This window comes from Pipistrellus kuhlii, unplaced genomic scaffold, assembly GCF_014108245.1.
Source record: "Pipistrellus kuhlii isolate mPipKuh1 unplaced genomic scaffold, mPipKuh1.p scaffold_m20_p_4, whole genome shotgun sequence".
NCBI lineage: Eukaryota > Metazoa > Chordata > Mammalia > Chiroptera > Vespertilionidae > Pipistrellus > Pipistrellus kuhlii.
In genome coordinates this window covers 70,692,883-70,720,380 of record NW_023425540.1, presented here as the reverse complement: position 1 = coordinate 70,720,380, position 27,498 = coordinate 70,692,883, and the positions used below count along the sequence as shown (strand labels likewise).

General features: G+C 42.1%; 1 protein-coding gene across 1 annotated transcript; it reads right to left on the bottom strand.

Moving 5' to 3' along the window:
* Positions 1-26,648, bottom strand: STAG3 (stromal antigen 3). Its single transcript, XM_036410765.2, has 33 exons — positions 26,483-26,648; positions 25,043-25,145; positions 24,316-24,432; positions 19,353-19,449; positions 18,354-18,430; positions 17,641-17,845; positions 16,852-17,003; positions 13,539-13,612; positions 12,609-12,732; positions 12,006-12,104; positions 11,710-11,789; positions 11,290-11,397; positions 10,929-11,043; positions 10,670-10,775; positions 10,374-10,477; positions 10,030-10,122; positions 9,818-9,907; positions 9,342-9,542; positions 9,153-9,223; positions 8,959-9,046; positions 8,379-8,459; positions 8,205-8,297; positions 7,894-8,062; positions 7,647-7,783; positions 6,800-6,901; positions 5,961-6,109; positions 5,587-5,715; positions 5,330-5,487; positions 2,550-2,721; positions 2,128-2,229; positions 1,754-1,838; positions 617-676; positions 1-371 (listed from the first exon to the last, which is right to left on the bottom strand). The coding sequence occupies exons 1-33, from the start codon at positions 26,641-26,643 to the stop codon at positions 363-365; spliced, it is 3,711 nt and encodes a 1,236-aa protein (XP_036266658.1). The 5' UTR covers positions 26,644-26,648; the 3' UTR covers positions 1-362.
* Between the last annotated feature and the right edge of the window lie 850 nt (positions 26,649-27,498).

Genomic DNA, 27,498 nt, shown 5'->3' with positions numbered 1-27,498 from the left:
TGGGGACCAGCTGATGCAAACATGTTTATTGAGCTAATAATCAGGGCACAAAAGAAGCTGGGAAAGATGTCCCAAAAATATAGGAAAACTGTTAGGCGCTCTCCATTCAACTCAAATACTGGGGTGAAGCCCCACCCTCTAAACACAGTAGGGAATAGGCACTCTGCTCAAACACAGAGGGACAGCGCCTGGTGCATTGGGAAAGATGGGACCTAAGGCTTCTCTATGCCAACAACATCAGAGACCAGGGGCAGGGCCTGGAAGTAATGATTCCTTTCTTTTGCTTGCTTTTCCTGTTTGCTTTTCCAAATGGTTATATTGTTGAGGTGCCGGGTGAAGATGGAGAGGGGTGCAGAGTCATGTCAGAAATCCTGTAATGAGAAACATGAAAGGCAAGCACAAAGACATTACCACAGCCACAGGGCAAAGATATGACTGCAAGTCCTACAGATGACAACTGCCCTCCTGACTTCCTCCCAGGACAATTCCTAAAGCTCTGGACACAGCTGAGAGGGCAGGCCGTGGGCTGTGGCCTTTCCACCTATTGGACAGAATCTCCCAAAGACACACAACTCCTCTTACCCTGCCTTCTACAGTCTGTTTTGGGGCCTCTCACCTCAATGTTCAGCTCTGTAGAATCTAAGAGGTCCAGCCCAGGCTCACTGGGGGAAGAGTGCTAGAGAGAATGTGGTCAAAAGTCAGAAAGGTTCTTCCCTACTCCCATCACACTGCAAACAATCGCAAAGTTCCCTTTCCATTGACAGTGTAAGGGCTGCAGTAGGTCTCTGAGGCAGTCAGGAAGGGAAGATTAGCAAAAGCAGGAGGCTCAAACCTAGACTTCCCAAAGTCATCAGAGCAGTGCCTCTTCGTCTGACCTGCAGACTAAGTTCCTTAAATTCATTCCATTTTGGAACCTGAGAACGGAATTTTTCCTGAGGGGATTTTACGAAAGACTACAGAATTTTAATAGACACATTGCTCTCTAGTCTGTGGTTTAAATATGTCATTGTCTGTTTTTTCCTTCTGAGCATAAGACCTCCATTCCTCTGCTTAATTCCATTCTTTCTCCTTCTTCAAAGGACAGATAAGAGAGCAGAATAATAACAGCAGTGGACACATAAACCTTTTCAGTTTATTATTATTTTGTATTTTTTTCATTTTGTGTTTTGTGTAGAAGCTCCATCTTAAAGGTGAGGAGGCTCAGAGGGGTTAAAGAGCTAACTTGATAAAGTGGCAAAACTGTTTTCCCACCAGACTGGCAGCATTCCCCCCTGGGGAAGCCATCAGGCTGGCAGAAGAGGGAGTGGGTGGAGGAACAGGGACTGGCAGCCCTCTAGGAAGACAGGAAGGAAGGCAGGTGCCCATGTTGCCATGCCCGTGCTCATACATTATGAAGAGAGTTATTGAATGGGCTGCAAGGTTGGACTAGAGGACCTTCTATCTCTAGCTCTAGAACTCCTTTCACTTCTTAGATTCAGAGGAAGAATGCTTATCTGGAGACTGAGAGGAGGAATGCTATTCCAGTACTTTTTGGTATTTTAAAATTTATTTTCCCTATTTTAAAAATAGATAAATTCTAGCAAAGTACAAAGCAACTTACAAACCTTCCTCCTTTACTCTGTGATTCTTTCAAAAACCCTAAGTAACATTCAGAGGCAAAGGCGATCAGGACTGATAGAACAGAATCACTCGTTTCGCTTTCTCATATTTGCTTCTAGTTCTAGAGGGAGAAGGGAATGCTGGCTCCACTCACTTTGTCGGGATCTTGCCATTCTTCCCCTGACTCATTCTGAGTTTCTAACTCTTCTTTGTCTTCGTCCTCTTCCAAAAGGCTGAGTCTGAAGGCAATGGTACAGGGGTTCCCAAAGTGCTCTTTAAAGGCCCCCAGAGTGTCTCAGAGGCACCCAGGGAGGCAGAGGGAAGCAGTAAACAAAGCAGGGCTTTAATCAGCAGCCCTGCCCTTATCAGTTTTACATACTAGGGTTCCACATTATATTAGAAGCAAGTGTTCGGTGGCTAAAACAATTCCAAGAAGCATCAGCATAAAAGCTTTGGATAAGGGGAGAATCCCTTCATTGTGGCTAACAGATCTGAAGTGAAGATAGAAAGATGAAAAGAAAAGCTCACCGGGTCAGCTGGTTACCCAGACTAGCACCTGAAGGATTGAATGGAGTCTGGGAATGCTGTGGACTCAAGAACCTTGACCTCTGGGTGCCTGAAAGTAGTTGGCTGTTGGGAATAATGTAGGATCAGTGACAGTAAATAAAAGTAAAGGCTAAAAAGAAGTAAGGTGGCCAGCATTAAAGAGGAGAAAAGCTCAGCATATAGGGAAAAAGATTAAAACACACACACACACACACACACACACACACACACACACAGAAGAAAAAAAAAAAAGAGGAGGAGGAGGAAAAAGAGGAAGAAAGGATTGCATAAGGACCCAAGAATGAGGGAATGCTGCAAGGGAGAAAAGCAAAAACAGCAAGACAGAGATGGCAAGACACCAAAGTGGCAAATCAGACACCCAGATCTTCTCCCTCAATCTTCACCTTTGGGTAAACTCTGATTCTGAGCTGCCTTCTTCCATCTCTTGCAGCCCCTCCATGGGCTGCCTAGTCTTCACAGCTGTGGAGGTGAGGGTGGGGGTGGGTGGGACGCTGTTCAGCTGTAGGCTTTCCTCCTGGGATGAAGCGCTGTCCTCTCTGTGCTGCCTGGAGGAGCCTGAGAAGAAGCAGATGTCCATATATATTATCTGTAGGCCAGGTACTGCCACAAATGCTCTTACCTTTCAAGACCTGCCCAGGACTTGGTTAGAAAAAGTTAAAAAGAGAGTGGAAAACCTATGTGGCCTCATTACGATAAGACTAAAATATAAATGTAGAACTATGTACTAATATATAGCCCTATATACTAAAAAGAATAAGGCTTATAGAATTACATATATCTAGCTCTTTCCATCTCCAGCCACCATAGCTAGAGGAGTTGCCACCATGTAAACATTCACATCTCCATTACCTTCCCTTCTTATGGCCATGTTTGCACAAAGAAACCAAGAACCTGGAAAGTGAACTGCTACTAGCTTAAGTGGAGGACAACAGGAAAGAGACACAGCCATGAGCTTGTAAGCCCAGAGAGGAAAACTTGGGCCTTCAGGTGGATTCTTCTAACCTCCCCAGACGATAATGGAGGCACCCAACCCTTGGGCATCTCCTCTGCTCCATCTCCCTGGCTTCCTTAGCCATTCAAGTTCACATATTTTAATAGCAACTCCCAAATTCATTCCAGTTTTTGCCTTTCCCCTGAATTCCAAATTCTTATCCCCAGCTGACTGTCCAACATCTCCACCTGTAATAACATGGCTAATACCAAAGCCCTGATCTCACTCACAGCCTTCCCCATCTCCCTTACTGCCAATGCCATCCTTCCAACTGTTAGGCCAAAATTCTTGGGTATCATCCTCAATGCCTCTGTCTTACGTCACACATCCAGTTTTTCCAGGAAGACCTATTAGTGATATCTTAGAAATATATTCAGTATCTGGCCATTTCTCCTCCTTCCTCCAGTCTGTCAATTCAACAAAATTAATAACTTTTGTGTTTCAAAGGATACCATAAAGTAAATGAAGACAACCCAAGAATGGGAGAAAATTTTAGGATATCTTATCTGATATGGCACTTGTATATAAAATATATAAAGATCTCTTGCAACTCAACAATAAAAAAGACAAATAAACCAATTTTAAACAGAGCAAGAATTAGAATATTTCTCTAAAGAAGATAATACAAATGGTCAATAAGCATATGAAAGATGCTGGAAACCAAATCAGTTTCACTGAAAAAGAGATATTGACAGGAAGCCAGGAAGGCTGGTCAACAATCTTAATTGCTCTAACCTTTAGTTGAGATTTTGTTAGCTGAAGCAGAATCTATCTTGTCCGTGAAAGTTTCTGTTATTTCCTGCCTAAGGGCTACATGTAAATTTCTGTTTATGTTGCTTAAGATGCCTTCCCCAAAGCCTCAATAAAAGGGGATGGCAGAGCCAGAGCAGTAGTAGTTCTCCCACTAGAGTTGGACTACCGCCTGGCCCCCCAAATCGCCAAATTGAATTTCTTCAAGTCTCTTTTCATTTGTGTGCGGCCCTTCTCCAGAACCTGAACCCTGAATTGGAACTCTTTCTACGCGGGCCGTGAAAGAGAGTCATATAGAAAGATACTTAATATCATTAGTTATTAGGGAAATGAAAATTAAACCATAATGAGATGCCAATTCATAGCCACTGGGAGATGAGTAAAATAAAAAAAGATAGACAATAACTAGTATTGGCAAGAATGTGGAGAAAGTGGGGCTCTCATACATGGCTGTTGGGATTGTGAAATGATGCAGGCACTTCGGAAAAACGGTTTGGTAGTTCCTCAAAACATTAAACATGAAGTAGCCATATGACTGAGCAATCTCACTCTAGGTATATATAGCTCAAGAGAACTGAAAACATATGTCCACGCAAAAACTTGTACATGAATGTCCACAGCAACATTATTCATAAAAGTAAAAAAGTGGAAACAACCCAAATGTCAGTCAACTGGTGAATAAATAAAATTGGCCTATCTATACAATGGAATGTTATTCAGCCATAAAGAAGTATGAGGTACTGATATATGCTAAAGCATGGGTAAACCTTGAAAATATTATGCTAAGTGAAAGAAGTCAGACACACAGGCCACATATTATATTATTCCATTTACATGAAATATCTAAAACAGGCAAATTCAGAAATATGAAGTAGATTAGTGGTCTTGCCTAGGGTTGGGAGATGGGGAGAATGAGGAATGACTAATATTTTTAAATGTATGCTAGAAAACATACTAGCACACCAAACTTGTGATTTCTAGGATATCTCTTAAGATGAGTCTATATAAGAAAATCAGTTTAAAGGAAAAACCTTAGGTAAATTATATGGTAGGTAGTGATCTTAAACTAAAAAATCATGAGAGTTGTGTAAAAATATTTGAAATTTATAAATACAGAATAAAAGATGTTAGGAAAGGGCACTCCAAATGTACAGATTTCTTAGTTCAATCTTTGGTTTCATTATTACTTTCTAATTGATTTTTCATAGAGGTTTGCTATTTTCAGTTGGCTAAATAGACACTGATAAAAATTAGTACCCTTCATGATAGTAGATGTTCAATGAAATATTTTTTATTTAACCAAAGGCAATAGTTTGAAGGAGGCTAAAGACAATATGCTTCTTATCCAGGTGGTGGCAATAAAGGAAGTAGTGCTGGGGACCCTGCTATCTGTGCACACAGCATACATACACAGCACTTTACCTTCAATGCGCCTCTTCTTGGAGTGGGGGTAGCCCTGAGGGCTGGCCTCGGTTGGGTTCTCTACAGGGCTGAGAGAGTGGCAGTAAGTGGTGACTGAACTCCAGGGATGACTGGGTGCCTGGGGGACACGCTGCAGACACTTTTCCAGGTAGGACAGTCTAAGCAAGGGGTGGGATGAAGAGGCTGAAGTGACCACTGGGCCTTCACCATCCCCTTCTTCCCTAATTTACTTCTTTATTCACTCATCCATAACTTACAGTAGCTGCTTGTCCTGATGAAAAAGTCGGGGGGAGAACTCTGAAAGGAGCTCCAGGAATGCTAGATTTGGAGGCTGACCAGAGGAACCAGCTGGAGGAAGCTCAGACAGGGAAAACTTGATGCCTTCCCTTGGTTGAGCAGAATTATTTTAGGAAGATAGTCCCTTCCCACTTCCACCCCAGAGCTGTCCAAGTATACCCTCCTCTTGTTGCCAGCTTGTCTCGCACAGCTACCCATCTGCCAACCTGATTGCTTTTTCTCAACATGCTTATCCTCCCTCCAAGACCTTACTCTCAGCTCTCCCTTATAAAGGCTTTGGTTTATCCTCTTAGAAATATTCAGGAACATTGACTTCCAACTAATACTGGCTTACTTGTGTAGCATGACCACTAGGTCACGGTTCTGTAGCTGATGGGGTCCAAAGCTCAAGGCGAACCTCCGTGCTAGGTCTCTCATCTCAATAAAGGCTGGAAGCTCATTCAGGCCCTGGGGCCCATGTTCCTGCAGCAGTTCCGTGTACAACTGTGTCCAGGAGACATGACACATTTGGGGAAATGGAGGAACAAGGTGGAAATAGAAAAATAGAGCAGTCCCTTCTTTGCCTAGAAATTCTAAAGGACTTTGGATGTTGTCATTTACATTTATTCTTTCTTTCCTCCCAAACACTATCCCTACTCCTGACCCCTGCAGCAGAAAGAGCTCTATAACAATAAATAGTCTATAGCAACCAAAGGAGATTAAAAAGAACAGATTAAAAAACTTAAGACATTCCCTATCACTTTATTTTTGGTACTCCTATGTCCCAACTAATAAATTTCTATTGAGTTAGGGTAGAAGCTGCCTGTCAGTTAAAAAATACTTTCCGCTCTAGCCGAGTGGCTCAGTTAGTTGGAGCATTGTCCTTTGCAACAAAAGGTTATGGTATTGATCCCCCATCTGGGTGCACAGCAGAGGCAATTGATCAATGTTTCTCTCTCACATTGATGTTTCTCTCTCTCTCAAATCAATAAACATATCCTTGGATGAGGATTAAAAAAAAACTTGGTGTGTCTAATAGTTATGAAGGAGACCTTCATGTAAAGCAATAGCGAAAATAAATCAGTTCCTGCTCTTAAGGATTTCATATCCTAAAGGGCTGGGGTGGACAGAGAATCTGTAAACTATAGGAAAGGCATGTCATAGTTTTGAGGCACTGTAGGCAGAAGGGAGTACCTGCTTGAGGCTCAGCAGCAGGATTCGGGAACAATGACTTCGGTCAATCTGCCTTGCTCTAGTTAATGTTTCCTTGATAATGTCACCGTAGTCATTGTAAAACTGAGGGAGAGGAAATGGAGGAGAGTGTTTGACTATAAAAAAAAGACCATTTCTTCTTCTTCACATTCCTAATGTCTCCTTCCAAAAGTCACTCAGGTAGGGAAACGTAAATCTATGAGTAAAACAACTTAGACTAGATCTTAGCTATAGCCAATAGATGTAAAACCCCAAATAAATCAGAGTTTAGACAAATAAATAAGGGAAGAAACTCTGCTCTGAGCCCATTTCTTTGGAGAATAGTAAGCCTGCTAGTGCATATTCTTATCCAGCATTGAAGTCTTTACTATTTATCTCACACCATTAGAAGAGATGCTCCATGTAGAAGGAACTTTGTCTATTTTGTTAACTGCTTTGCTCTTAGTGTTTGGCAGGATGTTTGGCACATAGTAGATACTAAACAGAAAGTAATGCAAGGTGGGTTGAGGAAACTAAGATACACATCTAGGTATCTTGTTAAAATTGAACCCTCTTCCATTCTTTTTTTTTCTTCCTAGATTACCCCATTCTATAGATTGGGGTCACAGAAATGGATTTGTCCCCTCCAATGAATTTCTTCCTCCCAAATACCTTCTCTCATGATTATTTACTACAAACTCTTTTTTCTTTGTTCCTTTATTTTAAACTCCTATTGCCCTTTCCCTCCTACTTCTCCCTTAACCCTGATACCACAATCTCTCCCACCCTCCTTTCTATAATGCTACAGTGTCTGCACTCGTGCTGTGATCAGCTTGGTGCCTCACTGTACCTTGTTATAGTGTTTGAAAACATCTGAGGCTGCATCCATTTCCAGCACCCCAAAAAGCAACAGCTTGCAGAACCCAGCCAGGAGGCGGCGCCGCTGATGCAGCTGCTCTATCTGTAAATGATCCTCCTGGGAATGACCTGGCTCATATCAAACACAGAATGGAAAAGACCAAAGTCACAGATTTAGGCCTCTTGTTCTATTTGCCTGAGGCAGGCCCAAGCCCTAGACCCTTCCTGAGCCCCTGTACCCTTGACCATTTCTCCAGGCTGGATGAAGACGTGGTCCATGAGGAAGCTTGCTAGCTCAGACTGGAGAGTGGCTTCAGGAAGAAAGACAAGGGGCCTAAGGAAATCACGTCCCCCCACAATCATCTGAGGGCTGAAGATGATAAGTATATCACTTAATAAGACAAAAGCCTGTTAGGAGGAAAAAAAGAATGCTTAATTAAGACAAAACATTGGTTAAGATAAAAATTACACAACTAATTTCTCCTTAGGAAAGCATTCCTCAAACCATGGAAAGACTTGTCTCCTTGGTCCCAATTGATTAAATGCTCACCTGCTCCTGGATCTCAGGATCCACATCTGAGAGGCAGCTCTGGCAGAGTTCACAGAAGGTTACCATCCTGCCCTTCAAACTCAATAGCTGTTTCTGTGGAGACAGTGGTTCAGGGGAAAGAATGAAGACACAGGCTCCTTCATTCCCATTTCCCCTACTCAGACCCATATTCACCTGGGAGGCACCTGATCCAGAAAGGTGGGCTAGTGTCCAGAGAATGGAAAAATAGACAAGAGTCAAGGCTGGCAGGATCACCTGTAATAATAAAATGTTACAAAAATGAGGGATGGGTCAGGAGAGTAAGGGGAAGATAGGGAGTGAGAGAGAGGAAGGGAAGGAGAGAGAGAGGAAGAGGTACACACAAAGCAGTAAAGAGAGGCAAAAGGGAGGAAGGAAGAGAGAAAATGAGATTAGGGGAGATTCTTTTCTGGTAGAAAAGAAGTGACTCCAGACGATCTTTAGACATTATTATCCGGAGTAAAAATGTCACCTCTCCCTAATTTATCTGAAATCTCTTAGAATCTCTCAGTCTTATTATCCTTGACTCTCAGGAAACCAAAAGGATAGCTGTTTTTAGGCAGTGGAAAGTACCGTACACCTTCCAAGAGTGAAATGGAAGGACGATGCGCATGTGATCTTCCTCCTTTGTGGTTTACTCCACATATCTGGAACTGGAATTTCCTGAGAGAGTTTTTAAGAGACGGGGTCCTTAAAAACTCCTCTCTGCCTCCTCATCTCCAACTTGTCTACTTGCCTGGCGAGGAACCGCTCCTGTGTCCACAGCCTTCCGGAGGAGTCGATAGCATGGCTCATAGAGCTCCCATCGAGTTAGGTCATGAGCACTTGAGGGGGAAGGAAAGGGAAATGTTATACCAGAACGGATCTAGAAGAGTCAGCTCTGCAGAAAACAGTAGAAATCGAAGAGGAAGGAAGAGGTAAACTGCTCACTTGTAGAAGGCAGAGAGGCGCTTCAGAGTGGCTGCCAGACTGTATACCTCATCCTCATCTAGGAAGGACGACTGAGGACGAAAGAAGGTCCACAACTGGATTTTCCCCAAGAGCTCACTGATCCAGGTTCCCTGTCTGTGGCCCTCTCCCACTCGAGTGCGGTATGTCCTCTCATTCAGCCCATCCTACCTGCAGCAGCTCTTCAAGTTCCTGCTGGAAACGGTCAGCAAGAAGATCCACTAGTTGGCTGCGGGCAAAGTCCACTCGGCCAAAGAAGGTGAACTCAGGATTACAGAGCAGATAGAGGGCATGGGCTCCAGCCTCCAGCACTGCTGGGTCTGCATGCTTCACCACGACCTCCTGGAGTTGCTGTAAAAACAGCTCCAGGTGCTGAGAGAAAAAAGGGGGCAGAAGCTAGTACTGTAAGAAAGGTGGGGAGGACCACTCTTCTGGAGGGGAGTGTAGCTGAGAGAGGTAAGAAATTGGGTTGAAAATATTAATCTTCAAAGATAAGATACCTAAGAAAGTGAAGACTGATTTTTCTAAACCCAGGCTTTTTGAAAAACAAAACAAAACAAAACAAACAAACAAAAAACAGATACTAGCAAGACCTTTGGCCATAACAGGGAAGCAGCAAGGTAGAGGAAACACATCTTCCTCCTCACCTTCTCCAAGCGCCTGGTGCAATAGATGTTGAGGTCAAAGTAGTTAAGAAGCTGGAGCAGGGGAGCAACCTTCTCTGCATCAGCCGAGAACTGTGATTGAGAGAGAGACCAACTCATTAACTAATACATTGTTAATTCTTACCCTATTCTTCATGAGGCCTTTTTCTTTTCAGCCTGTCATTCCCAGATGCTGAACAGTGGGGCAGTTCTACCTTGGCCAGGAGCTGAGGTAACAGGGGAATGAGGTGCTCAGTCAGCTTCACCTTGTCATCCGCTTGAATCTTACGTTCTTTAAGGGTTAAGCCCTGGAATTAGAGTCATTTGGGGAGTGGGGGTGGGAAAGGTGTGGAGAAACACTGGGTCCAGTTGGCATGTATGTATAACTCTCCTCTCCACAATCTTATCTATTCAGGAAGAAAAAGAGAATTCAGTAGCTCCCTTCAGATTTTTTTTTTCTAAAAATGAAGTTCTTTGAGGGGCAGAGAAAGGATAAAGATAGATAATACTGTCTGGACTTAATATTGCCAATCAACCCACCCCATCCCTCATGCCATACCTTCTTCCCAGTGACCCGTCCCACAGGTGGGTGACCCTCTGAAGCTTGCCGAACACTGGACACAAGGATTTCTATCAGCGTGCTCTCCTGCACATCGCCCAGGTCTGGGTTGGCAGGAGGATGAAAACACAGAACCACAGATTAGCCACCCTACATCTCCGAGTCTTCCCCCATCCCTGTGGTGCCACTGCCCATTGCATCTCTGCCTTTTACAATACAGGAAAGAAATATCTCCTGGTTTCCTACTAGGAGGTCAAAGGTACCCCCCAACCCCTGCTACCATATATGACACGCACTCTGGTCCTTCTCCAGCAGCAAGCTTGTCAGACTCTCCCAGTCCTTCAGCTGAGACCCTGCACAGTCCCACAAGCTGTCTACTAAGTAAGCAGCATGGTCATGGAGCTGTGGAAGGAGGTATACATTAAGTTACTGAAGCAACATTATAAAACTCCAGGGAGTGGCACCATGTCTCTCCTTCCTATAGGGCCAGCTCCCATCCTTCTCTATCTGCAGCTCTTATGCACAACAGCCAAACAGCTTCTTCCTGTACATCACCTCACTCTCCACAAAGAAGGACAGCAGAAGGTGGAAGAAAGTCCTCTGGGTTTGTGGACTTCGGCGCCGCTCTCTCCCACCCACCGATCTTGTCTCATACTCAGGGTAGAAGAGCCTGGTAGAATGGACACAAGGAAAAGCATGGGAAAAAATAATCACCATAGAGGGAAGAAATGCTAGTAAACCAAGGAGAGGTATGAAAAGAAAACAGGTGCAGAGCTAAAGAAAGCTCCAAGGAGTTGAGAGGGAGACTCTGAGAGACTTTAATAGGTATGGGGAGTTCTTAGCAAGAGCAGCAGCAGGTGAGGGAAGAAAACAAGAGGACAGTGTTAAAGAAACATATGAAAGGAGCCCCACTCACTTCCAATACAGAAACTCCCCCGCAGCAGAGGCCAGGGCTCGGTTAGAGGCGTACACAACAGGGTAGATGCTCTCACAGTCTGCGTCTGTCAGCACCCCTTCCATGTTCCTGCCAAGAGAAAAGGAAAAAAGCAGATGGCTATGGATGTCGTCTTCTAGCACAACAGAAACAAAAGAAGCAAAAACGATGAGTATTAACTCACAGAGTACTTTTAAATGAAGCATGGAAGTCAAGAGTATGGCGAGAGAGAGAGAAGATAGAAAAATTTCCCCCTGGAGTTCTTGCAACCTATGTCTTTCAACCTGCACACAAGGAAGAGTCACCCTGTGCTAGATGGAGAGACAGTACCCTGGAAGGACCTGTCTGATGCTGGAAAGGTAAAAGTCTGAGATGCTTGCTTCCCCACTTCCCAGGACTCACTTAAGGATAAGTATTAGCAATCTGACAGCCTCCACTGCCACATCGTACTCTCGGTCCATGACCATGGAAACCATTCGGTCCTGCAAGAAGGAAAACATTGATCAAAACCTCCCTGTATCCACCCCACCAAATTATGTTCTTTTAGAATTTGATAGATTCCTAAAGAAAGAGAGTAGAAGCAGGTGCTGGAAGAGCTACAGATACTAGTATATCTAAGAAATAGAAATAGAAAGATGAGGTGGGGAAATGAGAGCCACAGGAAAGAGTCGAGCACACAAGTACTGTCCCAATTTTACCTTGAAGCGGCTGGTGAAGAGCTCTAGGCGCGCAGTCAAGTCCCGGTTGCTGTACAACCCTTTGAGAGCTTTCAGGCATTTCAGACGAACCTCTCGATGCTGTTGAGGAAAATGGAAGTATGACTGACTACTCCTCTACTTACCCTCCTCTACTCACCCAGCACCCTCACTGGGCCTCCGGTCCCCGCCCCCTCCGCTCAAATTATTCATTCTGAGCCTCGGTGTCCTCTATACCAAGGATTCTAAGGTATCTAAAAGACAATGAACAGCTATCTTATTATTTAAAAAATAAAAGGATCACAGCAGAATTTAGCAATCATAATGAGAAGGACCTCTGGTTATCACATTAGCACCTGTATTACCAACCCATTAATAATGTTCTTGCTTTTCTCTCTCCTCTCTACTCTGGTTTTGAGATGTTTTACTTCTTGGATAGGTCTTTCTCTCTTAGCCTACCTCTCCAATACAAGGTTCAGTGCCTTGATGGGTTGGTCACTGATGACTAGTGAATACCTAAGTGGCAAGACTAGAAAAAGCTGAAGTATTCTAGGGCAGGGAAAGGAATGAGGGGAATAGAGGAAAGGTGACTGACTCAATTCTCACCTTATCATGCAGGGTCCAGCCAATATATTTTAAATAGCTATCAGTGAGGAAAGAGCTACTGTAGCTTTGCATCCAAGACCCAAGCTCCTCCATGCAGATAGCACGAATCTCAGGAAGGACATCCCTAGGCATAGAGAGATAAATTGACCCTTATCACCTTTTTCCAAATTCACTTTCCACCCTACCAGATAATCTCCGTCATAGTAGAATTTATTTTCTTGACTAAACACAGTGTACCATGCCTTTCATTAACTCTTCCCGATGTAAATATGATAGATAAAAAGTAAACATTTTCCTTCTGTTACCAACCCATAAAATAGTTGATCTTATCCTCCCAGCCCTCTTTAAAAACTGATTTGGGAAGTTAATTTAATCATTGGCCAAATAGTGTTTGTGTTTTAACTACACTTCAAGAAAAGGTTGAATTAGCTAAAGGGTTCTGAAAGGCACAGGCTAAAAATCTAGATAAGAATGAGAAACAAATACAGATGAATTTTTTAATTTAATTCTACCCGCTCTTTAAACAGTATAAAACCCCCTCCTTTAGTATAGTGAAACAGCAGGCTACGTTAGAAAAGATTTGCCAAGCTGTGCACTTAGAAAATTCCTGCCTTTTTTCTCTTGCTCTTATCCTCTCCAGCCTCTAGCCCCAGGACATGAGAGCCAGGGAAGATATTGGATAAAGTTGGAGTAGAATATTCAGCAAAGCCCTATCCCCTTATTTTCTCTGCCAGAAGAGCTTATAAGATCCTTTGTAGATGGGAACAAACTAAACGTTATTAATCTAAAATATTTGTTAGTTTTTTTTCCTCTAGCTGTATTAGTTCTAAGACTAAACAAGTAATTCTGAGTTAAGGAGGGGCCTTGTTACTTCTACCAACTCTATTACCAAGGACCAGCTGCTTCAACGAGAAGAGCCCATTAACCCACCTGTACCGATGTACAAAGACACCTCTGAAGAGGGCATTCATCATCCCCTCAATCTCCTCTTGGTGCTCTTGGAGCTGGAGGACAGGAAGAAACAGGTCAATTTCTCAACAATATAAGGCCACAAAAATATTTTAGAAGTATGGCTTCCACCCACTTTGTATTTATTAAAGAACAATCTGAACCTTGGTATCTTCTTATGTTTCCTTTAAACCTAATCCTGGAAGAATCTGTATAGTTAACTGCTACCTCAGAGGCTTCTTTGTTTGAAAACATAGTATCCCCTCTGCACCTGGTTATTTTTACTGTCTTTGGCTATTCAGAGGCCCTACTTGGTAGTTACATGTTTTTGACTAACAAGTGGGAAAGTGAAATTTTAGTAAATGTTGTTTGTTTGACAGAAGATGTGGAAGTAGCAAAAAAAAAAAAAAAAAAAAAAAAGAGAAGGAAGAGATTAGATCAGGGGTGGGGAAAGTCCGACTCACATGCCGTATAAGGCCAGGAAATCATTTGGTCTTGCTTACCAAGGCATTAGGGGTGAGTTAATTGTTTAACTAGATATAGCAAGCTAATTTTTAAGCTGATAATTTTGTATGGCTATGAATGATGTTATAAATATCAAAACAGCCCTTGGCAGGAAAAAAGGTTCTCCATCTGTGAATTTTGATCAGTGGTTCTCAGCTGGAGGCCCCAGGGGCATTTAGCAATGTTGGAAGACATTTTTGGTTGTCACAACTAGGGATTACTACTGCCATCTAGTGCTGCTAATCATCCTGCAATATCAGGACAGCCCCCACAAATGTCAATAGTGCCACTATTAAGAAACCCTAGACTGGATGAATAATAGATACTAAAGAAAAAGAATTATAAAGAGAATTACAAGGATTACAGGGTATCAAAACTATAAGACAACTAACACTATCTCTTCAACAAATTAATATGTATACTGGGGGAAACGGGGAGAGGCAAAGGTTCTGTTTAAGAGACTAAAGACACATAACAACTAAATGCTGACACACATACCTTAATTAAATAATGGTTACATCTAACCAATATAAAAGCCATGTGGGGAATACATAAGGAAATTTTTAAATAAATTGGAATTAGAATCTACTAGGGAGAAAAAAATACACTGAGAAAAGCTGTGGAAAATTCACCGGAAAAGGTGAGGGAAATTCACTGCACTCAAAAACCCACGGCCAGCTGCAGAGTCAAGAACTGAATCCAAGAGAGAAACTAGCCAGAATAATGAGGACCTTGCACCTGGAGCCACACCATGCAGCTGCAGACAATCAACTACTCCAGCTACAGAGGGCAGCAACTCTAAGCAGTCCACTGAAGATGAGCAGGAGGAGGACGGCCGGACAGCGAACAGCCCGGAGAACACCTGAGGCATGGTAAAGAAGATGGTACAGACGCCTGACACCTGAGAATGTCTTTCTTGCCATGTTAGCAGTAATCCATCTGTACGGTAATATTACCTGGGACAAATGTGGATGTGTTTAGGACTTATGTTCCTGACCTTTCATGGGTAAAAGCCCTTATGTGGGCTGATCCCTTGACTAATGTAGTCACCAATAATACTAAACACCTTGGTCATCCAAGAGGAAAATGGGTGGGGAAAGGAAGTATAATTACACAGGTGTTGCCACTCAGCTTCCCTTTTTGTATGACACAAAATCAAACCACTGCTTCTTTGTGTGTAAAAAATTAAATAGAGGTTTCTAGCTTGCACCAAAAAAAAAAAAAAAATCACTAGGGAATCATTATTAGTATTTTTGGATGTGAAAAGGGTATTGGGATTATATAGGACATTATATATGTCATCTTTTAGATTGAAGATATATTTAAGTCTTTAGGTGGAAATACCAATATGTTCACAATTTACATAAAATAGTAAAAAACAAATGAGCAAATATTAGTTGTTAAATCTAGATAATTTGTATATAGTGTTCGTTCTAGCAGTGTCTCTTTCTGAATTTTTGAAAATTTCAAATTTAAAAGAAAAAGGAGAGGGAGGAGGGAAGGAGGAAAGGTACCGGTAGATCATCAGTACCAAATTCTATAGAAGTCTGGAAAAGGGAGATTGAGAAAAGGTCATTGGCTATAGGGATTAGGAAGTCACTGGTTTGAGAAAATTTCAAAGAAAATGAGAATGGAAGCTAGGCAGCACAATGGATTCAGGTGTATATAAAGATAAAGTTAGGAAATACTTTCTCAAGAAGAGTGGAATGAAAGCACGATTCAAGAGCTTACATATAAGTGGAGAGAAGAAACCATGGGGAGAAAGAGATTGAAGACAAAAAGGGGAATACTTGATGAAGCAAGAACATACAGAAATAGAAAGAAAAAGACACTAGTGTATTCTTATAATACAGCATGTCTAAGATTTGAGACAGAATTAATACACACAAGATTTAAGAGCATACTGACAGTGAAAGTTGAAAGAAGGAATGAGGGAAATAAAAAATTTCCTCCTCTAATAATTGAGCACAGATGAAATCTTTGGCAAGGGTTGGGAAAATGATCAATTGGTATAGTTAGACTGGTGAGTTCTGCCACTTCATGGTGGGGAAGTCTCAGATACCAAGGGACAGTGTGTGTATGTGGCGGGGGATCAGTGTATAATCTCATAATATATACAGCTGTTTAAAGGTTTAATCAGTGTTAAAGATTCTGCTAGGGCTTATGTCCTCCAGTGGTCTTTTTTAAGTGCCAGGCTAGGCAAATTTACTTATCTCATTTAAATTTCATAAAAAGGCAAAATTAACCCCTTTTTAAAGAAAAGGAAACTTAAAACTTAGAGGTGTTACACAAGACCATGAGCTAGTAGCTAATTGGAACAGAATTTAAAATTCAGGAGTTACTGAAAGGCCTGTACCTTTTCCATTCCTTAAAAACTTGGCTCCTCCACATCAGTGGTTGGCCTTAGTACTCTTACGGTGACTTGTTTACTTGACAAGAAAGTAAGAACTTAACTCCTTGCCTGATATGTAGGCACAACACTTAAATACTTCTGATAATGAATGCAGACAAAGGAAACTGAGAAAAGGTGAAATTATAGAGAATTCCTAAAATGTACTCTAAATTAGAAATGATAAAATGAGTCAACATTCCAGAAACAAGATGAGCATGCAATGACCTCTGAAGGATGGGTCTATTAAACTATTGCCGGTCTCTGTTATGCATGATCTGAAAAAGTGCTTGGGGACCTGGGCCTTACCAAAGAAAAGCACTTGGGGACTGATAAGGCAGACTTTGGCAACAGTGAATGGAAGACGGGAGAGGGAGGGAAAAGACAGGGAATGCTTCTCACCTCTTTGCGTTTCTCCAACAGGCTCTCCAGCCGCTCAGGTGCTCTCTGTCCTGGAACCTTGTTTCTTTCAGCCTCATACTGACGCTGATTGTTGTCTCTGTGCAAACTCAGTTGGAGGGCTACTCTTACCAGAGAGGTCATTAGCTTCATGGCTTTGAGTCAGGAAAAACAAGATAAGGGACTCATTACTTACTAAAATGTAATGTAAGTCAGGGGAGAGAAGGTAGGTTCAAAAAATAAGGGAATAAAAATCAGTAAAAATGAAAAGCTAGAGCAGCGTGACCCTCAAATCCTAAGACTATTCTAGATTGGACTTTTCTTTCTCCCTAACCCTGTTTGGCTTTTTAAAAATACTCAGCATATTCCCAGTAGTGAGTTATGAGAAACATAGTAAAGCTGGAAATGATCACTGTGTCCCACCCTTTTTTAGAACTCCAGTCATGATACCGTATTTTCCGGCATATAAGACGACTTTTGAAACGAAAAAAAGCCTGCTCAGATTGGCCAGGATCAGAGAGGCGGTCTATTAAAAAAAGAACTGGTGTTGCCTCGGAAGTGGGGGAGTAGTCTTATACAGCGAATATAGGCCTAAACCTATGTTTTAACTGTAAAATTAGGGGGTCGTCTTATATGCCAGAAAATACGGTAAACTAATTGGGTTTGGGATAAAAGAAGCATGGCCTTGAAATAAAGAGCTAAGATGCAGGTACAAAAGAAGATCCAGGACTGGAGAACAGAAGGAAGCCCTAACAATCCACAGAACATTTAGAGAGTAAAGTGAGTGCTCACCAGCCAGGGTGCTAGTGTGACGAAAGGCACGGACTTGGGAGTCTGACAGGCCAGTGAGCAGGGAGATGAGGTTGTCCATAGGAAAGCCATCGTAAAGTAGGCTGTATTGGCACTGATAGACCAATGTCCTCACAAATTCACAGAAACTACCCTGGAACTTCTTCCAGGATGGACCTGGAGCTGTCAGAGGATAGTCTCCTGAGTCCTATAGAGGATTTGAAAAGAATGGGAACTTTATTACCAGGTCTATGAAGCCACTGGGATGTTGGATGCCAAAACCCAATGTATAGTCAGGTCGGCATAACTCAGTGGTTGAGCATCAACCCATATACCAAGAGGTTGCTAGTTTGATTCTCAATTAGGGCACATGCCTGAAGTTGTGGTTCGATCCCAGTAGGGGCCTACAGGAGGAAGCTGATCAATGTTTCTCTCATTGATACTTCTTTTTCCCCCCTCATCAATATTTCTCTCTTTAAAAATCAGTAAAATCATAACTTTAAAAATCCAATGTATAGTAAATGTTATCTCTGTTATACCTCATTTCCTGCTTTCTCAAATCTAGGGGCATAGTCAGATAATACCTATGAATCCTTTTTGCCCCCACACGATTGAACTTCTAAAAGCTATCACATTTCCCAGAATCAGAAAGAAGGGGATAATGAGTCTTGTGATTTGAAATAAGTGGTATAATGATCTTGGTCTTCTATTTCCACCTCATTAAACTGTTCTGTTAGGTGCCAGATGATCTCTGAGTTGGACAGCTTCTTAAACATCTCAAGGGTCACAGTGCCTAAGGAATGGAATAAATTAGGTATTTACAAGGAAAATAACTGGACAACATGACTATTTACATATACATCTGAAGATGATCTAGGGAATATATTGAAAAGAACTTAGGTGAGGAATTAGAAGACCCAAATCTGCTATCATCTAACTGTATATCTGCTATAAGGCAACCATTCTAGAAAACCCAAAGGAATCAAGCAGTGGAAAACTGCGGTTATAAACACACACACACACACACACACACACACACACACACACACATATTCTGGATTCTTATAATACAACGTGTCTAAGACTACCTGGCCCAATCAATTAGGTCACGGCCTCTGGTGGTTCAGTGAAGAAATATGCTATGAAGTGGCTGAGAAATAGGAATAAGAAAATAAGCCTTAGCCAGTTTGGCTTTGGATAGAGCACTGGCCTGAGGATTGAAGGGTCCTGGGTTCAATTCTGGTCAAGGGCATGTACTTTGTTTGCAGGCTCCTTCACAACCCAGGCCCTAGTCGGGTCTCCTGGAGGAGGCAACCAATTAATGTGTCTCTCACATGAATGTCTCTCTCTCTTTCTTTCACTCGCTCTTCAATTCTCCCTAAAAATCAATGGAAACATATCCTCTGACAAGGATTAACAAAAATAAATCAAAAAATAATATTTCATCTAGAGAGAGGAAAACTAAAGAGTATCTGATGGAACCATTTTAATTTGTGAATATTATTAGTATGATGAATTATTTTTCCACAAAGGGTCTTGTCTCCAAACCGACATAGTTCCTTATTTACCAGTTAACAATATAGTTAAATAAGTGAAACTTTTCTTATACTTTAACCTTCTTCATTTAGGAAATGCTTAATCCTACTCCTCTAAATGGAAGTTTCATAACTTGTAGCAGAAGACTAGAGACCAGAAAGGGGTAGGAGTTTCCTCACCTTTACATCCACAAGATCGGATAAAAAAGTTAATCAGCTCCAGGAATCCTGAATCCTGGTTTTGCTTGTAGCTCTCCAGCCACTCATCCACCAAAGACTAGGAAAACAATATGGATGATTTATATTTTTGGTACTATGACAGACTATAAATCCTGTGTGACCTTCCCAAGTGAAGCATCTAAATTTCTGATTAAATCTTTAAAAATTCTTTTAAAATTTATTGCTGAACTGGAATGAAAAGTAAAATTCCACATGGCTAAATTGAAGTGAAGGTAGCAATCCTTAGAGATAAGCAAACTGACTGTTGCCCTGGAGGTTTCTATTAAACCCTGGGAACGCTGACTTTCTGTCCAGATGGCTGCATAGAAGACTGAGCCTAAGGGCTTTTCAAGAAGAGTAGTCTGAAAGGAGGCTCCTGCATAAAGCTGGGTCCTGCAAAGAGTCACATCCTCATGAAAGCAAGAATGAGAAGTAAACCTACAGGTCAGAAGAAGACAAGAAAACTAGCCAGCTATAACCTTGGTGTGAGGTGAAGAGAAAAAATAATTCTTCCTTGAAAATTCATAACCATAAACCAGCTCTCAGGTCTAGATTTTCAGTCTATATTCATACTATCTATATTATCAGAATAATCTCAATCAGAGAATTTACACTGAGTGGCCGGATTATTATGATCTCTGAACACAGTGTACTTTTCTTGAGTACCTCATTTATTTGATATCAAATATACTAAAAAAAAAAAAAAAAAAAAAAAAGTTTTCCCCTTTGCACTGGCTGATAGAAAGCTCAGGGCAAATAGGTGGTTGATCTCCAGCAAAAGTCTAGAATACTTTTGGTACCCATTTGAGATACAAATACACTGAATGGCCAAAGTATTATTCGTTTAGAGATCATAATAATCTGGCCACTGAGTATAATTAAAAGTGATTCTGGAGAATGTCCCCAGGTAAATGCAGATTCCTCTCTTAAAAACCCAACTTTAGCCCTAGCCAGTTTGGCTCAGTGGAGACTTCAGACTGAAAGGTCCCAGGTTTGATTCTGGTCAAGGACACATGCCCAGGTTGTGGGCTCAATCCCAAGTAGGGGGTGTGCAGGAGGCAGCAAATCAATGATTCTCTCATCATTGATGTTTCTCTCTCCCTCTCCTTTCCTCTCTGAAATCAGTAAAAATATATTAAACAACAACAACAACAAAACACACACACCCAACTTTAACCCAGGTGCTAAAGAATTCCAACATACAGAGCTCCATGGAAAATGAGTGGATCACAGTAAAACCTAATAAAGAAACAAGGCACTGAAAGTAAGAACCAGCAGGAAAGAACAGACAGCAGAAATATATTCACAGTCTTCAGACAATGAAGTCATCAGATTAGAAAATTACTAGAGGCCTGTTGCATGAAGATTCGTGCAATAGGCCTTCCTTCTCCTGGCTGCCAGTATCGTTTTCTTCTGGCACCCAGGACCCAGGCCTTCACTCTGGCCTGTCTTTATTCTGACCAGAGTCTTTGCTGACTCCACCAGAGTCTTTGCTGACTCCGGGCTAGAGTCTGAAGGCTACTGACTCCAGATAGCGTCTGTAGTATTTGCTTCCCTCAGGCAGGAGCTCCACTCCTGTAGCTCCCTCTGTCCCTCTCTCCACCCTTCCCCTCAGAGCAGGTGAACTGGAGCAGCTGGGGGCCAGGCAAGGCCGCTGCCATCTTTGTCCTGCTAATTTGCATATTCCCTCCTGATTGGCTGGAGATTCAATCAATTTATATATTTTTCTTTTATTAGTGTAGATCAGTGTTTCCCAAACTTCTCTCATGATGAGAATCACCTGGTGGAGTTGTTAAAATACAGATTCCTGAAATCCAACTAAGAAGTGCTAAACTAGAATTTTTGGAAACATATAAGTAAAATTGTATACTTAACTAGTGCAGGCCTGGTCTCTCCACTAGTTAAGTATACAATTTTACCTATATGTTCCCAAAAATTGTAGTTTAGCACTTCTTAGTTGGGATTCAGGAATCTGTATTTTAACAATTCCACCAGGTGATTCTCATCATGAGAGAAGTTTGGGAAACAATGGTGTAGATTATGCTTACTATGATTAAAGAAATGAAAGAGATGCTTGAAAGTAGAAGCAAAGAACAAAGTAATTTTGAAAGGGACAAATTTGCTGGAGAAATATAATAAAATTTAAAATTTCAATTAATAAATTAAAAGCAAACTGGACATAGCAGAATAGAAGATGAGTAAAATGGATTATTAAGTAAAAGAAAGTATCCAAATGCAGCCAGCCCAGAGATTAACAGAAACAATGAAAGAGCATTAAGAGACATGGAGAATATAATGAGAAGTTCTAATGGTATCTACTTGAATTCTAGAAGAAGATAATAGAATGAAGAAGAGGCAATATTTGAAAAGTGCATAGAGTGTCAGCCTGAAAGGTCCTGAGTTCAATTCCAGTCAAGGGCACATGCCTGGGTTGTGGGCTCAGTCCCTAATAGGGAGCATGCAAGAAACAGCCAATCTATGATCCTCTCTCATCACTGATGTTTCTATCTCTCTCCCCCACTCTCCCTTCCTCACTGAAATCAATAAAAATATATTTAAAAAAAAAATAAAGCTAATGTAGATATGTTAATACAAAACAAAATTTTTTGTCTTAATGTTTACAGATAAAGAAGTGTCATTATCTATATCACATGTGTCAAACACAAGGCCCGCGGGCCAAATCCGTCCCGCCAGGCCTTGCAATGTGGCCCGCACCGCGCTGTCATCACTGCACTCCGCTGCGTTTCCATCACAATGACAGTTAATGACTGTTCAGTAAACCATTCGGCCCGCGATTTAGGCTGGATTTTAGATTTTGGCCCCTTCTCTGATTGAGTTCAACACCCCTAATCTATATAGTAGAGGCCTGGTGCATGAAATTCGTGCACGGGGGGTGTGCCCCTCAGTCCAGCCTGCACCCTCTCCAATCTGGGACCCTTCAAGGGATGTTCGACTGCCCATTTAGGCTTGATCATGGTAGGATCGATCCTAAATGGGAAGTTAGACATCCCTCTCACAATCCAGGACTGCTGGCTCCCAACTGCTTGCTGCCTGCCTTCCTGATTGCCCCTAACCGCTTCTGCCCGCCAATCTGATCACCACCTAACCACTGCCCTGCCAGCCTGATTAATGCCTAGCTGCTCCCCTGCCAGCCTGATTGCCCTTGACTGACTCCCTTGCAGGCCTGGTCACCCTTAACTGCCCTCCCCTGCAGGCCTGGTCTCCCGCAACTACTCTTCTCTGCAGGCCTGGGTCCCCCCCAACTGCCCTTCCCTGCTGGCTATCTTGTGTCCACATGGGGGCAGCCATCTTGTGTGTTGGATAATGGTCAATTTGCATATTACCATACTCTTTTATTAGATAGGATATAAAATTCTAATATGCAAATAGATCAAACAGTAGAATCAAACAACTGCTATGATGTGTGCTGACCACCAGGAGGCACCTGTGGAACATGGTGGGCATCAGCTGTGGCAGGATGGTGGAGCAGGTGAGTGGGGGCACTGACCCTGTGCACCCACAGCCCATGCCCAGTGCCGGTCCCGAGCGATCGGTGCCATCAGCAGTTGTGAGCAGTGGCTGCCAGTCCTGAGGGGTGATTGGGTAGCAGCCGCAGCTTGCACCTGTGGCTGGCACCAGCCCCAATGGTTCCGTGCCGTCAGTGTGTGTGAGTGGCAGCTCTGGGAGCGGGCTGTCAGCAGACAGGGGACCAGGGACCTGGCAGGAGGGACCAGGCGGGAGCATGGAGTGTGGCTGAGACCTGACCCCGTGCCCACCACAGTCTTGTGGTCCACAGTTCCTTTCAAGGTGCATGAATTCATGCACTGGGCCCCTAGTATGACAATAAAAGGTCTGATTTACCAGAAAACAAAGCCTCAAAATATTTAAGCAAAGGTGGATATGAATACAAAAAGAATAATTGAAAAAGTCACCTTTTTACACATCTCTATAATTGATATATCAAATAGACCAAAAAACATCTCAAAACCTCCTTAAACTAACGGTGGAAATATCAAAGCAGTATCACATTTAACACTTTGATCTCACCTAAGAGAACCCTGGACTCAACACCTGGAGAACATACATCCTTCAAACACATGTGAAATAGTTTCTGGATAAGGACTAAATGCTGTCATAAAGCTAGTCTCCAAGTTTCAAATACCACATTTTCTAACTATAATGCAATAGCATTAGAAATCAATAAAAATAGAAATAGAAAAATGCAATGCTTGAAAATTTTTAGCTTCTAAAAACTATAAAAATCTACATTATATATCAACATGGGTGAATCTCAAACAATTAAAATAATTAAGTCACAGAAGACTATATAAGAATGACGCATTTGTTTAAATTAAAGAACACATTTCCTGGTGATAAAACTATAATGTAAAGACAAGGAAATGATTAATAGAAAATTCACTCTAGTGGTTGTCTCTGGGTAGTGAGGGGACTGTGGGGGTAGGGTAGAAGGAAGATATAGAAGAGTCTCTTAAAGCACTATTATTTCATTTCTTGAGCTAGGCTGAAGTTCTGGATCATCATTTAAAATTTTTTACATACTTAAAAATTTTTAATATACTTTATTACAGAATTACAATCAGCTATAAAAAAAATGTAAGATGGGGAAAAAGAAATTAGGTGTAACTGTCAGAATGAAACTAAAAAGTGATAAGGGTGAACAAGTTGCCGCCCATATCCAAGCTCTCTAGATTATCCAATGCCTCTCCCTGCTTCATTGCTCGGTGATAGTTAGGAAAGGAACAATCTCTCTCATCTAAGGTCTCCCTTATTTCACTTCATGATCTTATCTGTCTTTCCTGATACAGGTTATGTACACTAAAATCAAGTTTGTAGACACCTGTCCTTATCTTTTCACCCTACAAAAGGTGAGACGGTATCAAGAAACAGAGTGAAACTGTTTTACCTGCATGTCACTTTTGGCACCTTTTACAGCATCAAAGAGATCACTGGCTGGTAGCTCTGATTCTTTCTGGCTATGACCACGTACCATTCGAGGCCCCTTCTTAGGATGTTTTGCCACCTAATAAGTATAAAGAGATGAGGAGTATTTTTTAAAAATGACATTAACATGTAGTTTCATCATCACATAGGTAGGCTTAAGCTGCCAATTATACAGCAGTTTGAGTTACTGCTTAGATCTGAAATAATTTAATTTAATTTTATTTTTTGGTGTTATTTATTTTTATTTATAACCTTTCTCCACAAAGGATTCAAGGCAGTCCAACAATGAAATAATTTTTATATTATGAACTTTTTCTCTTAAAAAGTCCCTTAGCCCCATTCTTATTCCTCTGAATCTTAATAACCCTTTTCTTTTCTCTTCAAAATTTGCCTTCTTTTTACTCTGTCTCTTAAAACTTTTTAAAAAATGTTTTTATTTCAGAGAGAAAGAGAGGGAGAGAGAGATAAAAACATCAATGAAAGAATCACTGATCGGCTTGCCTCCTGCACACCCCCTACTTTGGAACAAGCCTGGTTCTTGGGCCCATAGTCTACCTCTGAACCACACTGGCCAGGCTCTTAAAACTCTTTAACAAGTCTTGTCCTTTCATCAAACATATCTCCTGAGCCTCTTTGAGGTTGTCTTTGGCTGCTTCCCAGACCAGGTTTGAAAACAAAAGCTGACTCACAGGGGTTGTTTTGGGCGGTCGTTTTGCTGCTCTCTTCTTCATATTGCGTCTTGAGCTGTCTTCAAAGTCACTGCCTTCATCAGCTGACAAAGAATCACTATCCCTATGAGGGAATGTTTTTCTCCTTAAATACAATACCCCAGTTCCTCGACAGGAAAGGGTAAATAAATTATAATTTCTTTTTATTTCTAACTGTACCCCGTCTCCATGAGAAAAATATATTCAGATTTTCTTCAGGAAGACATGAGCTGTTAGCCAGTAGGGACAAAGTCTTAAAGGAAAATAGCTGGAATAAAGCAATGGAGATGAAGAATGAGGACCTAAAATCCTTTACTAATAGTCTCTAAATCTATACAAATATATATAAAAGACTAAGTGACAGTTACGACTGAATGACCAGTAGACCAGTCACTATGATGCACACTGAAAATGCAGGAGCTGCCCCCTGGTGGTCAGTGTTCTCCCACAGCCAACCTCCCAAGGCTAGCCAACCTACCCTGGTCCCTTCCCGCTGGGAAACCTCCCGCCATCCCTCCCCCTGCCCGGCAGGTCCTGTCCCCCAGGCCCCAGCTGGCCAGTCCCAATCGTGACTGGACGAGAAAGCCCTGATAGGCCAGCCAGGCCTAGGGAACCCACCTGTGCTTGAATTTTGTGCACTGGGCCTCTAGTAATAAAATAAAATAATATCTACTTAAGCAGGTGGAGGGATCATTGCTGTGTGGAGAAAAGTGAGCATGGCTTGGGAAGTAATAATATTTCTTCTACATAAACAAGAGATTAATATGGACCTAAAGTTAAATTCCACTCCTTGAAACAAGTTCACACGTTTTATTGATTCCCATTAAGTTTATAATATAGATACAATCTGATTCTGAATAGTAGTATTGTCAGAAACAGAATGATTTGGAGGAAGTCAACTGAAATAGCCAGGGGATAAATCAGATGTTTGTATATGATTATTTTTTTTCTGGAAAGATTAAAAAACACACAACAAGATATAGTATTATAACTTTCACAGTAAAAGCTCAAAAATGGTAACAAGGATAGAAGTACCTGTATATAAAATTCCCAAATAAAAGCACTAAAGGACACCAACTACAACGTGGTAGTTGCCCGCTACATGTCAGTAACAAATAAAGAACTCTTTACTTCCTCTTCCCCTGGGTCCCTGCTTCCACCAGAGGTTGTACATGCTGAATATACAAATGTGTTCAGGAAAGGTCTGACTAGTTGGGTGGCAGATTTAGAACAGCATGTGTTATTCTTAATGTCTGCAACGTGTAGAACAGGTAAAAACAGCCAGCAGAATTGGAAGGGGGCACTGTTGTGAACCAGCAGAGCATCTTTTACTATCCCGCTGGTAAAAAGACAGAGGGGAAAGCTGCCCACCATGCAGGCAAAAGCCAGACAAGGTAACAACTCTTTGCCAACTCCACTCACCCCTCTGAAGTCTGGTCTGAGTCTCTGTCATCACTGGGCACACTGACATACAAACTGGACGCGGACAGGCTCCTCAGTCCACCTCGTTGCAGTGGGGAGGACATACTGCTTGGGGAGGAGGAGCTACGGAGCCAGGAGGAGGCAGGTCGAAGGGTCGACATGGTGGACCAGCTGGAGGAGGAAAGAGAGAAAATGGCTCCTACCCTCCCACTTCTCCCTCCCAGCTACCCCTTTGCTTTCTGAGGGAACTGCTCGGAACTGGGGGGAGGGAGGGGGGCGCGGCACACACACAAAAGACCGTCTTGACCTAAGGCACCTGGGCATTAAAGATAGACATGTGCTATGTAATACTTTAATTATATATATATATATATATATATATATATATATATATATATATATATATATATATATATATATATATATATATATATATATATAAAAGACAGATGCAGACTATGGGGCTGGAGTTGCTTTCCTACGGCAGGGCAAGGCACACGCCAGAGCAGACCCCACTCCCGATTCGGAAGCGGAAAGTGCCTGGTGCAAGTGAACCGGCAAACACGTAACGAACAAAAACACAAAAATCGAAAAGCACCCAGACGTACATTTCTAGAAAGTTAGTACTACTTGATTCCACACGGAATAGAATGGGACATTTTTAACGAACTGGGGAGGGGTGGGTGGTGGCGCCATTAGAATAGGGCCGGGACAGTTCGCGTTCTCTACTTTTCCGTACGATGGTGAGTCTGACCCTCCCTGGGCTAAGTTTCTTTGGGCTGAGGAACCTCCTAAACGCTTACAGACTCTCAGTCTTTCCGGTCCTGGAAATGGAGGAGGCCACTAGCATGGAAGAGGAAGCGGAGGGGAGGGCGGGCAGGGAGTGGGATGGGGCGGGGAGGAGACAGGGAGGTAGGGGGCGTATTCTCAGGTTAAAGAGGAACCTCACTGCCTGAGCTGAGTAGGGTTGAGGAAAAGTCACCTCCTGGTGTCCACCCCTCTGATGGCTGCAATCA

Bases quoted from the DNA above. Each gene is read 5' to 3' on its own strand.
- STAG3 (XM_036410765.2), bottom strand. From the start codon at position 26,643: ATGTCGACCCTTCGACCTGCCTCCTCCTGGCTCCGTAGCTCCTCCTCC. The intron at 12,733-13,538 runs GTGGGTTAATGG...CTCTATGCCTAG, and splicing joins GTCTTTGTACATCGGTACAG to GGATGTCCTTCCTGAGATTC. The intron at 12,105-12,608 runs GTGAGAATTGAG...TTTCCTCAACAG, and splicing joins GCTGGACCCTGCATGATAAG to CATCGAGAGGTTCGTCTGAA.